This window comes from Haemaphysalis longicornis, unplaced genomic scaffold (assembly GCF_048455015.1).
Source record: "Haemaphysalis longicornis isolate Haplotype H1 unplaced genomic scaffold, Haemaphysalis longicornis Haplotype H1 scaffold_3, whole genome shotgun sequence".
Lineage (NCBI taxonomy): Eukaryota > Metazoa > Arthropoda > Arachnida > Ixodida > Ixodidae > Haemaphysalis > Haemaphysalis longicornis.
Window position 1 is genome coordinate 231,963,340 of NW_027526335.1, and position 13,622 is coordinate 231,976,961.

The following is a 13,622-nucleotide window of genomic DNA, read 5'->3' on the forward strand; positions in this document are numbered from 1 at the left end:
TCATCTGGTTCATCTGGTTCACCTGGTACGCCACCGAGGCGATAACCTCGGGGAACCGCTCCAGACGAACCAAAGTGTCGCGGAATTCTTCGACCTTGTACGGCCTGGCTTTCAAATCGGCGTGCAAAAAAATCGTATTAAGCACAGATGGTCCGGACGGCAGTTGCGGCAGCATAACTTGATAATCGTGGGTGTTATCAATACCGGTTGACCTGTTACCTCGGGCCGAAAGGCCCGCCAAAGCCGCTCCTTCAGCGGAGCTCGCCATCCTGCGTCCGCACTGCGCAGTAGCTGGAAGCAGAATCCACCTACGAGCCCTCGCAAACACGGAGAATACAGGTGGTTTACTCACCAAGTACATCTACGGGTTAACCCCCTGAATTCTCGCTGAATGCGACGTGAAAGAATCACGCGATCTCTCGCACCGCTGTGCGGTGCGCCCATGGCCCGTCTAGCGGCCCTGTGCGCACCTTGCGCATGTGCTAAGGGTTCAAAAATTAAAGGAAGCACACACCAGTGCATGCAATCCCACTTCTAGTACGCCAATGTGTAAAAGCCTCCAGTGTTCACGTAAAAAGCCTCCAGTGCTCACGTAAAAAATCAGAGCTCCTTGTCGCCCGCCCTCATGCCAAATCAAGGAGTGATGGCCAGGCCATCACTCCAAACCCCAGCATAACGATCCTGGGCCTACACCTTCACGCCAACACAAAGAGTGACGTATCCTTGCAGCGCCTCAAATACAGCATTAATCAAATCATACACATAATCAGGCGAATTGCCACCAGAAGAGAGGCCTCAAGGAATCTGCTATCTTCATTACGTCAAACCCCTGTCTTCTTCTCAGCAAGGAGGACATAGAGATGATTTATATAATGATTAGAAAGGCGGTTGAGCAGGCCATTAGTCTTTCCATGAGTGCGTCCACAGAGAGGGTGTTTAGCACGGGGCTCCACAACACGGTGGAAGAGCTTATAGAAGGCCATCTTTCTAACCAGAAGCTCCTACTCAGAACTGCGGCGGGTCGCCGCATGCTTGACCACATTGGCTGGGAAGCACAGAATGGCACTCCGCTTGATGTACTCCCGTACTCTTGGCGACTAAATCTAAAGATGCTCGCTTTGCTTAGAAATATGAATCCCTCACACGACGAGGGTCGCCAACAAGCACGGGCTCAAGCGCTCAACATCACCCCCGGTGGGGGTCATGCAGGTATCTCCACAGACGCCTCCCAACATCGAGGGCAGCAATACGCCATCATGGTGGCTAACTCCAGAACGAGCCTCCATGCGTGTACCTTACTCAAGACCCAAGAAATGACGGCAGCATAAGAGGCAGCCATCACCTTGGCTCTCACTCAACCAGGGGTTCGGAAAGTAGTCACCGATTCCCAGCAAGCGTACCGGAATAACCAGTCGGGTTGGGTGTCCCGACCTGCACTGCGTGTGCTAAAAAACCGCTCCCGAAACGGTTCCATTCAGCACATCCGGACACCTCACGCTTCCATGGAGGGCAGCGAGTACGCCCACCAACAAGCCTGCGCTTTTACCTCCCGTGCTATGGAGCTGCACGAGGACAGTCACCCGCTTGTCATGTTCAGTGAGATAACCCAGCATTATCGCCTTTAGAGACAGACCCTACCTTCGCCTTACCCTCACCTTTCCAGAGAACAACAAACTACCCTACGGCTCATACAATCCGGCTCCTTCCCACACCCGACGTGGCTTCACTTAATGCACCCGAATCGCTACGACGCTGAATGTAAATTTTGCTCAGAAGTGGGGACACTCCGCCACATAATCAGGGTGTGCGACTTTAGCTCTGAGCTCCCTCCTGTCTTGGAGCTGCTCTGAGCTCCCTCCTGTCTGGAGCTGCTGCTGTCCAGCACCTCTCTGCCTAACCAGCTTCAGCTGGTGAACAGAGCACAGGCGGTGCGGACTGCATATGGGTTCCAGCGAAGAAGGAAGCACTCCCCTGGGTCGCACTTTGGGCCGTGCATAAATCGGAATCGAAGTATTTCCTCCGCCTCCTCCTACTCCTCCCCCTCATCCTCCTGCAGCGTTTCTGCCGCAAATCTCGTCGCCTCCGTCCGCGGCGCCGATACGGAGAAGCAAGATCGTGTAACACCGGGTTTCAGCTTCCATTAATTTTATAAAGAAAACGTTTCCACTCATGTGCTACACCAATACAACTCAACCAACCACCGTTCATGCATCATGCATTGATTTAACCTTACCAAGAATATCTCTTTGGAGCAATAAATGGCGTGGTTCAGTCCATTTCACTTCCCTCTTTAGTCAGTTACCTCTTACTCACAGCGACGTGAGTAAATTTAAGTGACTTTGCATGGGCAATCATTGTGGGTGCCGTTTACAGCTTTGCTTTCCAACCACATTCACAGGGTGGATTGGCACAATTTTTTTAAGAAAGATTTATCATGTACGGCTTATTGCGGGGAAGGAGGCGAGGTGGCCCAAATACGTACGAGCCTTGAGGTGCAGTCATATCAGTTGAGGTGCAGTCGTATCATACCTTGAGGTGCAGTCATATCAGTCCCGTCCTTTTCACCGTCCGTGTCTTTCGCTGAGCTAAATCTTATTTCTGCAACATGTCTTACAGTTTCCTATACGCCTCGAGATTCGCGATCGCTGCGCCGCCTGCCGCCGCTTCTCCGCGGCGTTTGTGGGATTAGCGCTGCGTGGCTGATAGGTGGTCATGCAGTGTTTTGGTTCTCTTTCGCTTCTCTTTGCCTTTCCGCGCACTAAATAACTTGTTATGGTGACGTCTGTAAGCTAACTGAACGTTTAGGGCGCTTAAAAAAACAGCTGCGTCTTGGTAGAGCGCTCGAACGCCAACAAGAGCTACCCGGTGAGGCGGTTCTGCGCGCTTCTTGGCCGCTCTTGCGGTCGTCGGCGACGGCAGCAGCATATCACCGCTGTCGCCTTCGAACACGTCAGAACAAGTGAATTCTATTTATTGTCACCTCGTTTAGACCTGGCATTGGCACTGTAAGAGGTTGGTTCGTTTTGCAGCGCAAACAACAAATGCGGCTTTGCTTCGAATATGTACGTCGTAGAAAAATATATTTCGGGGATGTGATAACCCAATAGCTGACAAATTGTGCCTTTTATGGGAATATAAGCTACGCGAAAATGTTAAGTACACTCAAAGGCTGTGCATTGTCAGATATGTGCCCACTCATGCCGTATAGTAAGAAGTTAGAACCAATTATGTTAATTAAACCACGGGAAAATGAATGGTCTGCAAGTCAGGAATAAATAGAATAGTCGTACGGGAATAAAAAAAAAACGAGAGCAGCTTCTGAAATGCTAAAGACGTTTGTTTGAGCAAGGTAGTATTTACCAGACCAACTAGATGCGAAATGCACTGATATTTCGCTAGACATGGGGGTGGGTGAGGAGGAGGGCGCTCAACTATCGTTTGTTTACAAATGCGGAGCGAAATCAACAAATGAACGTTTTAGTAATCACACACACAACCTGCGTGTTCACTTTTCGTTTGTTTTTCGCCTTCAACGATCGGCTGATCACTCGGCGGACGCATTTTTCGAAGAATACAGGGTAGGCAGTTCACAAGAAATACGAGGTGTCGTTGAAAGAGTTGATTGATTGATTGCAGGGTTTAACACGCCGACGCAACGGAGACGATGAGGCACGCCGTAGTGGAGGGCTCCGGATTAATTTTGACCACCTGAAGATCCTTAACGTGCGTCGAAATCTCGTACACACGGGCTCGTTTGAAGAGTGTCGTATATGACAAGGGTCTCTGATTTCGGTTTATGCTAGATTCTGCAGTCTCCCTGTGTCATACGACGATGTTTCGAAGAAGCGTTTGGTCGCGGTCGCGGATTACTCTATAAGCCCATCTTCGCGCTTCTCGTGGAGGATAAATGTAACAGAGGAATCTTTGCGAGCGCTCACCTCGGCACAAGACGACGCAGCATTAAATTTGTCGTCGTGTGCTGACCCCGGAGTGTAATTTTGCATTATCCATCATACTTCTTTGGTACCGTTTCTGAAATTTATGCTGCATTGGATTGTTCATGGTACTGATCACTATCTGATATGTGATATTGGCAGGCGTAATTTGCGTGCTGTCAGGTATGAGTGCTCCGCTGGATTTTGTAATTTACATCATAAGTCCATTTACATCATAGTGTGTATGGCCGCAACATGACCATCGGAGGAAACACTGCTTACAGAGACACTGCCACTAAATTTCAGGGCAGCGGAATTGCAATCAGCTGCATGCAAATGCTCGCTTCGGGACGCTGGCCTGTGACACACGCCCGGCGCTCATATAGATCTTTCTAAGATCGCGTCATAAACGTTTATACTCTCGTGAACCCACCAGGCTTGCAAACAGAGTGCCTGCTCCACGTTATTCGGTATTTCGAACGGGGACAAACGGTAAATCGCTGTCTTGAACGAGCCCCAAAAGCAACGGCGACAGGGGGGAGCGGGCCGGGGACTCCCACTCCTGCTTTCGAAACGGGCCGCTAGGGGGATTTCAGTGGCGCCCCTACAGGCCGCGCTCGAGGCGTATAATTACGAAGTATGCGGGTGCGAGGGTGGGGTGTACCGGATTAAGGCGTCTCCTCACTTTCTCCTCTTTCTTTCCTCTCTCTCTCTTTCTCTTCCTATTCTTTGAGACCCCCCCTCTCCTTCTCCTGGACTGGGTTGGATGAGGGTGAACTCCCCGTTGAGTTGAATTATATCGCCAGTTCTTTTCTTTTTTTTTCCTCTTTTCGTAATAAATCACCCACACCACCATCTGTACACGAACGGGTGGTGGTGTGGGTATCGTGACTGTCGAGTGGCTTGGAGGAGACGTGCCTGTAGAAACTTTATAGGTGTCATCATTGCTGCACTGATGAGATCACCATCATCGGTGCCAGTATTCGCGTGAGCAGCTATAGCACGAACGGCTTCGTCTGTCTCTCATCTCCATCTTTGTAAATATAAACACCACCGCATCACCGGCACGTCGCGGCCCGTAGTTCTGTTATTTTTCAGTGCCTCCTTTCCGACGACGAAAAGCCAGAGGCGAAAACTGGACAGTTTAATCAACGGCGAGTAGGAAAAAAACGGACGCGATCCCCCTTGCGAAAGTGGACGCCCAGCGCAGCTGTTGTAAAGCGCTGCACAGGCTGATGTGGGAGGGTATGAAATGTCCCTCGTTGTCTCGGCGGGCTTGTCGCTTGCACTCCGCTTCTCTGGCGGCAAATGCTGGGCCCTTGTGCATACGCTCGTCGTCTTGGGCGAGAACTGGTTGGTTCTCCCTAGCCTGGGCCACCCAATGACGTCAAACCCCCTCCCCTTTCTGGAGCAGCAGCAAACCTTATCTTTACCAAAACACATGAGCAGGGGGTTCCCATTGTTCACCGGCGCCTTATTAAGAGATGTTGGTATTATCAGATGCTGGGTTTTAACACGAAAGTGTTTTATGCCAGGGTACACCAAAATCTCATTGACGTCATATCCGCCACGGAAGTGACGTCGCCAGAAAAAGTGGAATTGACGCTCCGGCGCCCGTATTCGAGCCCGCGAGCTCTCTATCCTCTTGCCACAACGAGAGGTACGTGGCGCTCCACCTACTGCGCTACGAAGTGTGTTGGGAACAGTTCTACTAACGCACTTCATGTGTTTCCCTGTGGCTATTCAGATGTGGCTGCCGTCTAGGAGAGGCGAAGCGAAGTAGCGCATCATGACAGCAATGAATGCCGACAGCTGGCGCCTCGATGCCAGCGCCTTCGTGTACGGGGGACGCCCGTGAATTGAGGCAAGGCTCTGCTCTGGCGCTGCTCCCATGACCGTTATGTGTTACAAGCTGCTCCTGTGCATGTAATTTTTAGCTTTGTGGCCCCGGAATAAACCGGTTATTTTTTGTTTGTTTCTTGCGTGTCGGCGTCACTATGTCTGGCGGGGTCAGGCAGAAGAACCCTTCGCACATGAAGGAGGTTCCTTTAACATTCAACTGTTCCTGTGAAAGCACTTTTCACTGTCGTGTTTTAGCGATTCTTATGAAAGAGGGTTCAACCACAATTTTCTCGTTTTTTTCTTCATCACACGACTACTGAGGTCGAACACTAATTCTGGCGGGAATACTAATTCCCGCCAAGAAGTGTTGAACGGTCGCTGGCTTCCACATTCCAATCGCTTAAGTCCGATGCATTCCAATCTTTTGAGCGCCCGGTGAATCTTTTCGCTCCTTGTTTCTCTCACTGTTCACTGCATGATAGGGCTATTCACTTTTTACGTTATGGGCTACCTGATTTATTTTTTTTTTCAAAGCTAGTCAAATTTTACATTTTTTATTACCACTAACAGAGATGTTGAAAAAAGACTCCCTTTGTTTAATAGCACGAACTTTAACATCGCGTTCGGCTCAAGATTTAACCCAGTAAATTTACAGTAAAGCTACTGCTTTACTTGCGAAAAAAAGGTATTTAAATAATAGACTTACCCGCCTGTTGGGCAACAGCGGGAAGTCCTTTACTAGTACTTGCTTCACTAGGTCGGGGTCTGCAACTATCAAAGTCGGTTTTCCAAGTTCGTAAACTCTGAAATTAAGAAAGAAAACAATACAGTGACGCTGCGCCGTTTCTGATGATCGCATAGCCCGCCGAGTAAGATGAAAGCATGCTCACAACATGCTCACAACATTGCATGCTCACAACATTGCATGCTCACAACATTGCATGCTCACAACACTGGTCCCGTTTTTGCCTTTTAACAGCGGAGCTGTTGCAGGTTGATCCTATTCGTCCATCTGCGCCACAGAGGAGTGGAGACAGCTTCCCAGACAAACCTTTAGAGGGCGCAGTGGTCCCGCAAGGCCTAAGGCCCCTGTATGTTTCAAAGGTAGCGCAAACCATTGTGCAAAAAAAAAAAGAGGAGAATCTCCTCCCCGCCGTCTACGTCTCTCCTCACCCCATCGCCCTTTTCTGCTCCCCTATTGGACGAGGCTCGACACGTGGCCGATGACACCCGCGAGTTTCCCTTTCACCGAGAGAGAGAGAAAAATCAAAACCAGTGGAGCAAAATCACCCTCCTGGACTGGAAGCAAATATCGTCCACGCAGTCGTTCTCGTGTGAAGTTCACTCCTATAAGGACGCCTGCGGCGAAAACCCGTTCGCCGAGCTGGCCGGATTTGCCATGTCGATGCTCGTGCTGCCGTAATCGAATGCCGAAGTAGAGATGAGGTTTAGACAGCGTAACATAGTAAAACGGCGCGCATTCGAAGCCGCGGTGTTCCTCACAGCAAGTAGATGCTGCGAAACGTTGGAACTACCAATATAAAGCATTCACGCATGAAACATGAAACATAAAACAAAGAGTCTGTTTGGCGTCCTTCTCCCACCATCCGTGCCCGGCGCGCAATGAATAGCGTTCCTATCCAGAAATCTGGGACAGGAAGCTTCTAGTTCAGCTGGTTGGCACCACGTGGCGTCTCCACCTTCAAGATTTCAAACTTCCCGCGGTGACGTATTCGGTGATGCGGGAAATGAAAATTATAAGAAAAATGGGGTTCCGTCGGCACCAGAATCCCGGGACGCCCGCCGCCGAGTCTGTACACAAAGCAGCCGCGTCGGCGGATTGCCTCGAAAGCGCGTCATCCCTATTTCATATTTGCCGCGCTTTCGAGGCGCTTTTTCAAAGAAAGTGCTACGAGTTGTGCCGCGCCTCCGCTAGATGGCGCCACGGGTCCCGCGACCGAGAGAAGACGCAGTGAAACATCCCCCTCGCGAGGGGAACGATCAAATGCAGAGCATTTCCGGGGGCGCACGACGTTAAGTAGTTTGCGTTACGTTAATGTTGTTGCACTTGTGGCAACTGCTGACGAGAGAGCGCTCGTCAGCAGTAATTTGAATGAGTCAACGATATAAGGCGGGTTCGTAGCGTCCCATTCTGTGTCGGCTTTGTGGCGCAGTGGGTAGAGCACCATGTACATTGCGTTGCGCCCGCAGGGTCGAGGGATCGAAACCGGGCGCCGATAGTATTTTTTTTTATATATAGTAGGGAGGGGTCCGGTGCGGACTACGGACGTCAACGCGGGTGACATCGTGAGTTACTGAAATGCTCTGCATTTAAAACTTTATGGAAAACAGAAAACGGTCCGGTGGCGCCTAATGGCGACGCCCGGGCCGGCACTAAGAGCCACAGTTCGGGCGGCCGGATAGCGACGCTATTAGGGAGCGTAGGACGACGAGCGCGCATGTGCGCTGCACGTGAAGACAGACGCAGGTACATCTTTCTCAAGGCGGTGTCTGCTGCATCGTGATACCGACTTGCTGTGTCGTTGGCTGCTCTGTAGCATTACAAAAGGCGATCAGCTGTTGTTGTTGCAGGAGGGAAAAATAACGTTAAACGGCGAGCGATATGCATGCACTGCATCGGGAGAGAAAGCTTTGATTGTCACCTAGGAAGGACTTCCAAGTTAAGCAATCACTTGTAAACTCCTTCATGAATACTTGCCTCTCGAAGTTCTTTATATGAAGGTAAGGCTGATACTGACTTTCGGGTTAAATGAAATAAACAAACAAAAAAACAGCGTAACGTTTCCGTCGACGCTTTCTCACACGATTTAGTGACAATGACAGCACGGTCGTGTCTAGATCGCTCGCATTGGGTCAGGTGTTCTAAAATGCCAACGGCATTTACTGCAAAATCTCGCGCTCGCGATTTTTTTCCAGGTGCAAAAATTTTCAGCACAAGAAAATACGTTTCACCAGTGAGCTCCTTTTTTAATATATTCTATTCGCTTGAACTCTATGTGGTCGGTATTTGTGTTCGAAGATTGTATTTTAATTCATCACATTTTTGTGCACTTTCATGAAGAATGTGGTGCATGCGTGTGTACTTATTATAAGAGAGTGTAATGTTTTATAGTTGTTTATTTTTGGGGTGCTTTTGTGAGCGTACTTGTCAGTGGGGAACACGGGAAGGAGGGGGTTCATTCGCGAGTTTACCATAAGACATTATTTCCAAGATAATCTTTCAACCGTTCCTTCGGAACAGGGTCCTCAGCAGACGTGAGCGATGCAGCATAAATTAGCTGTGATCCAAAAAATAATTCTGAGGCATTGATAACAGGGAATAGCACCGACATTCGAAATTATTAGCAATTGAGCAAGGATAAAGTCCCTGTGTATGCTCTGCTGGGAACAAAATGTCCTGTTTTAACAACAAGAATGTCAGCATTAGTTGCCATGAACTAAGGACAACGGATAAGTCACCAGTAAAAGCAAGGTGAAGAATGCGCGCGTACACAGGGGAACAAAAACATTTTTTTTAAAACTGAACCGGAAATGGGACCACACGTGAGTATATTTTGGAACTTAAAAAAATTAAAGCTGGGCGTATGTAGGCAATAAAATTCTCTTCCATGTAGCGGCATAGATTGATGCAATTTTTTTTCGAAACGCGTCCACTAAATAGAACAGCTTGTTTTTAATATACAGGGAGTAGTAACAAAACGTTTGTTCCAGATCTATGCGGCGCCGATTCTGCTTAGAATGGAACATTTGCATAGGCAATAAAAGTGCTTTCCTCCCACTGAACGGTTTCAGTATTTTTGAGCAAATTGTAGACACGACCAGCTAGGGCCCCAGCCAGGAATTTTTTTCGGGAGCGTTTAAGGGGTACTGGACGGGAGGAGTTTTGGCGAAAGGAGCACTAGGTCTTCTTTACGTGCTGCCTGGAAAAAATTTCGGAGAAGGTCCTAACCCCCCCCCCCCCCTCCCCTCCTCCTGGCTACGTCCCTGCAGACAACCCATTCTGAAAGTAGGCGTGCATGTTCTAACTTTTAGTACGGTTCTGGGGTTATAAATCTGCTGACGCTCATTTTAACTTTTTGACGTGCCCTTCGCACATAAGTGAACTGAACAAAAATGTATAAATGCTAGGTCTTTGATCTCCTGAAACGCTCCCAGATTAAATTTTCCGTGAGATACCACAAAAGAAGATTGAAATAGGCGGGCACAAGCGCACAGTTTATTCCCCTCAAAACGCAGTAGGATAGCTAAGACACTGACCAATCACAAACTGTTCTTCCTACACAATATCTGTGAACACCGTTGTGAATTTACGTCCCGAACTGTTGCGTTTTACACAAGCACTTCAACGCGCCTCGCACACAAAACGAAACGGTCCGGCGGCGCACTCCGCGTTAGTCGCTCACTAATGGCGGCCGAGAGAGGCGGGCGAGGAGGAAACAGCGCGGGGAAGAGAGTTTGCGCTACTTTCTCATAAAATGCCGCAGTCTTGTTGACAGCACACGTGCGGGTGTGATTGCTACCTGCGTAACTGGCGACCTTTTCGTCTTACCAAGCATAGCCCAATCACGCCTGAAGGTTGTTCTTAATCCTTGCGCAGGGTAAGATTTGATCGGCTGCCTCACATAAATAAACAGGCTTTGAGTGAGATACAAAATAAATATGGCAATGGTTTTATTGGTACTGCTCAAAGAAAATGTTGCGATAAAGTTATTTCATTTCATTTCATTTATTTTACTTTCAGGGCCGTTCAGGCGTTACAGAGAGGAGTGGGGTAAGTAGAAAAAATGAGTACACAACAAACATTGAACGGATCAATAAAGATGATTGATGACCGTAAAGGTGATGATTGATGACCATAAAGATGACCGTATTGCGGCCAGTTAACTAAAACATGCAGCAATAGATTCAATGCGGCTTAACTGAAAAACACGGATAACCGAAAAATCAAAAGACAGCTTACCCGAAAAGTCGTCCCATTTTTTTATATCTTGCTTCGTCAGTGAGGCAGCGTGGCTGAAATAAAAGGTACAGAAAAAAAGAAATTAACGGTTTGTTTAATACATTCTGTCACGGTTGTTATGAACACATGGCTACAGGAATACATATAGACTAAAGAAAGGCTTTTGATCCCCTAATGGACACGATAGTATTGAAAAAATTGGAGTTGTGAGGATTCCATGGTACTGCATTAGCGTTTCTCAAGTATTTTCTGGGAAGCCGGCGTCAATATGTCAGCCTTAACGGCCATTCATCAGAAGTTAATCCGTTATTATCTGACGTCCTGCAAGGCAGTGTGCTTGGCCCGCTACTCGTGCACTTATACGTTAACGACATCATTAATATAGATAAAACCGCATAATTTATTGGTACATCTCATGTATATGCCGACGACACCACAGTTTCTTTTTCTCGTGCACCACCTTTAAGCCTCACTACAGCGCAAATAACGCCCTGGCCGAACTAAGTAAACGGAGCAAGTACAATGCCCTTAAACTAAACACAAATAATACTGAAGCTATTCTGTTTCACCCCCCCCCCCCCAAAATATACCCTTTTTATTCATATCGCTTCGCCGTGAATTGTAAGACGAACTTGTTATAAAAGATCCCGTTTGTAAAAAGAACCTATTATAAAAGACAGTTGTTTTCCGTAACCCCCAACATTATTGCGTATTACATCAGCACTAATAAAATGGAGAAAAATAGTGTTTGCAGAAACAAAATACGGAACCCGAATGCTACAAGCAAACCTTCGTCAACTGCTAAATGTTTGTCACACAAACAACACTAACCTCAAAACGACAGCAAACATGGACTTGCGGACATTCTTTTTTTTTAATGAATTCTCCTGAATCGTGTAATCGCTTCTGGTCGTTCATGTTTTTTCCTGCGCCTACGCATAGCAACCGCAATATACTCTTCGATGCGAACTTAAGTGTTCATTGATTTTTTATTTTTATTTTATGCCCCGGAAATCATGGAGACAAGTGTTTAACCAGAACTTCGGCGCGATTTCTGTTATTGTGATGACAACATGAAAAAAGTGTGTACCCGAGACTGTTGCGCGCTTGTTGTCTTTGCAAAAACTGCAAATTGTCTGTTTTCCTCTTGTTGGAGATGTTTTTTCTCTTATTTGTGATTGATTGATTGATTGATTGATTGATTGATTGATTGATTGATTGATTGATTGATTGATTGATTGATTGATTGATTGATTGATTGATTGATTGATTGACTGATTGATTGATTGTATACGGTTTAACACGCCGACGCAACACAGGCGAAGAGGCGCGCCGTAGTGGAGGGCTCTGGATTAATTTTGACCACCTGGCGATCTTTAACGTGCGCCGAAATTCTCCTATTTGTGCTGTTTCATGTTTGCCCTGTACGCTTCCTAGAATCCTATTCTACTTCAACTTCGGCGCTTGCATCAAGCTCTGCATTTTTCGACTCTGTGTGCTTTTTGGGGGGGCTTAGTCCCCCCAGAAACTACTATTCAATTCACGGAAGTTGCCCTACGCCACCGGGTAGCAAGGTTTCACCAAAACCAAGGACTTTTTACGGACCACGCCAACTTCGCCGTGACGCTTCTGTGTGGGCTGTGCTGCCGACAACACAATGAATGTGAACGTGACTACCGCGTCATGTGGTGAGCAACCTCGGAACTCTACCATGCCATCACCATTACCATCGGCACATTTTCCACCCGGAGAAGCCAACGAAATGGACACTTCGGTGGCACCCAGTGCCGAAATCCCTTCCGCTACGACGACGACAACCGCTGCCGCCGTCACCACCACCCCAACAAACCACACCGTCGTTGGCTTCCAGCTCCAAACAACGGTCCAGGCAAGTGACTTCTTTACCGGACCTACTCAACCGCCTAAGTTATTTCGCCCTTCCACGCCTTTAAGGCCTCATCACCACAAGACCACGTTTTATGCTAAGCCTAATTCCGAACAGCTAGGCGCCGCCATGTTGCCACAGCTGCAAGCTTCGTGGAGCTCACGTGCGCCAACCGACGAAGACCTGCTCGCGGGTGGCGCGTGGACAGACGTCACTCAACGCCGAAAAAGAGCAGTCGCGCCAACCGCTCCGCGTGCTGCTTCGGCGAAGAGCACGCTCCCTGCGACGCCGCAGCACACTGTGATTCTCAGGCCACGAGAACACCACTGCCTCTCGGACTATTCGCCATGAGACATTCACCTTGGCCTCACCAAGGCTTTACCGCTAGCCATTTCGCCTGGAGCCTACCGAATTCGTATTCTAAAGGCATCTAACACGTTAGCCATCGATATTTGGCAACCACATGTGTTAGACATCTTCCTTGGAATTACGCAGATCGGCATCTCAACGTCAACAATCCCTCTGCAAGCCTACGAGGCCCGTTCTGGGGGCCAAGTTCGCGGCGTAATATACGGAATAGACCCAAACGATCCTGAAGAGGAACTTCTACACAACCTTTCGTGCCGTACCCACTGGATCGTGGCGGCACGACGGATGGGTAAAAAAACAGCCCTCATTACTTTTGAAGGCAAGAGACCACCACGTTATGTCCTCTATTACAACTGCATGATGGCAGTTGCTCCGTACACGCCAAAGTCAGTCATATGTAACCTGTGTCATGACATTGGGCATAAGGCAGACATCTGCCCGAATTCTCAACACCCTCGTTGTGCCAAGTGCGGCAAGGAACACGCCGATGGCATCTCGGACTGCACGGGTAGTTCACCACAGTGCAAAAACTGCGGTGGCTCCCACGTAGCAACGGATCCCCGTTGTAAGAAGCGCATTGAAGCAAACAAAGGCATCAGAGCCAGACAGG

At 48.4% G+C, this 13,622-nt stretch overlaps 1 protein-coding gene across 1 annotated transcript in view; it reads right to left on the reverse strand.

Moving 5' to 3' along the window:
- The window catches only part of LOC144176046 (cytochrome P450 3A24-like), a 148,008-nt gene that overhangs the window by 87,042 nt on the left and 47,344 nt on the right, over window positions 1-13,622 (reverse strand). Inside the window, exons 4-5 of the mRNA XM_077705166.1 lie at window positions 10,759-10,811; window positions 6,484-6,580 (exon numbers count right to left, since the gene is read on the reverse strand). Of these exons, the coding sequence (XP_077561292.1) occupies window positions 6,484-6,580; window positions 10,759-10,811 (150 nt within the window). The remainder of the gene's footprint in view (window positions 1-6,483; window positions 6,581-10,758; window positions 10,812-13,622) is intronic.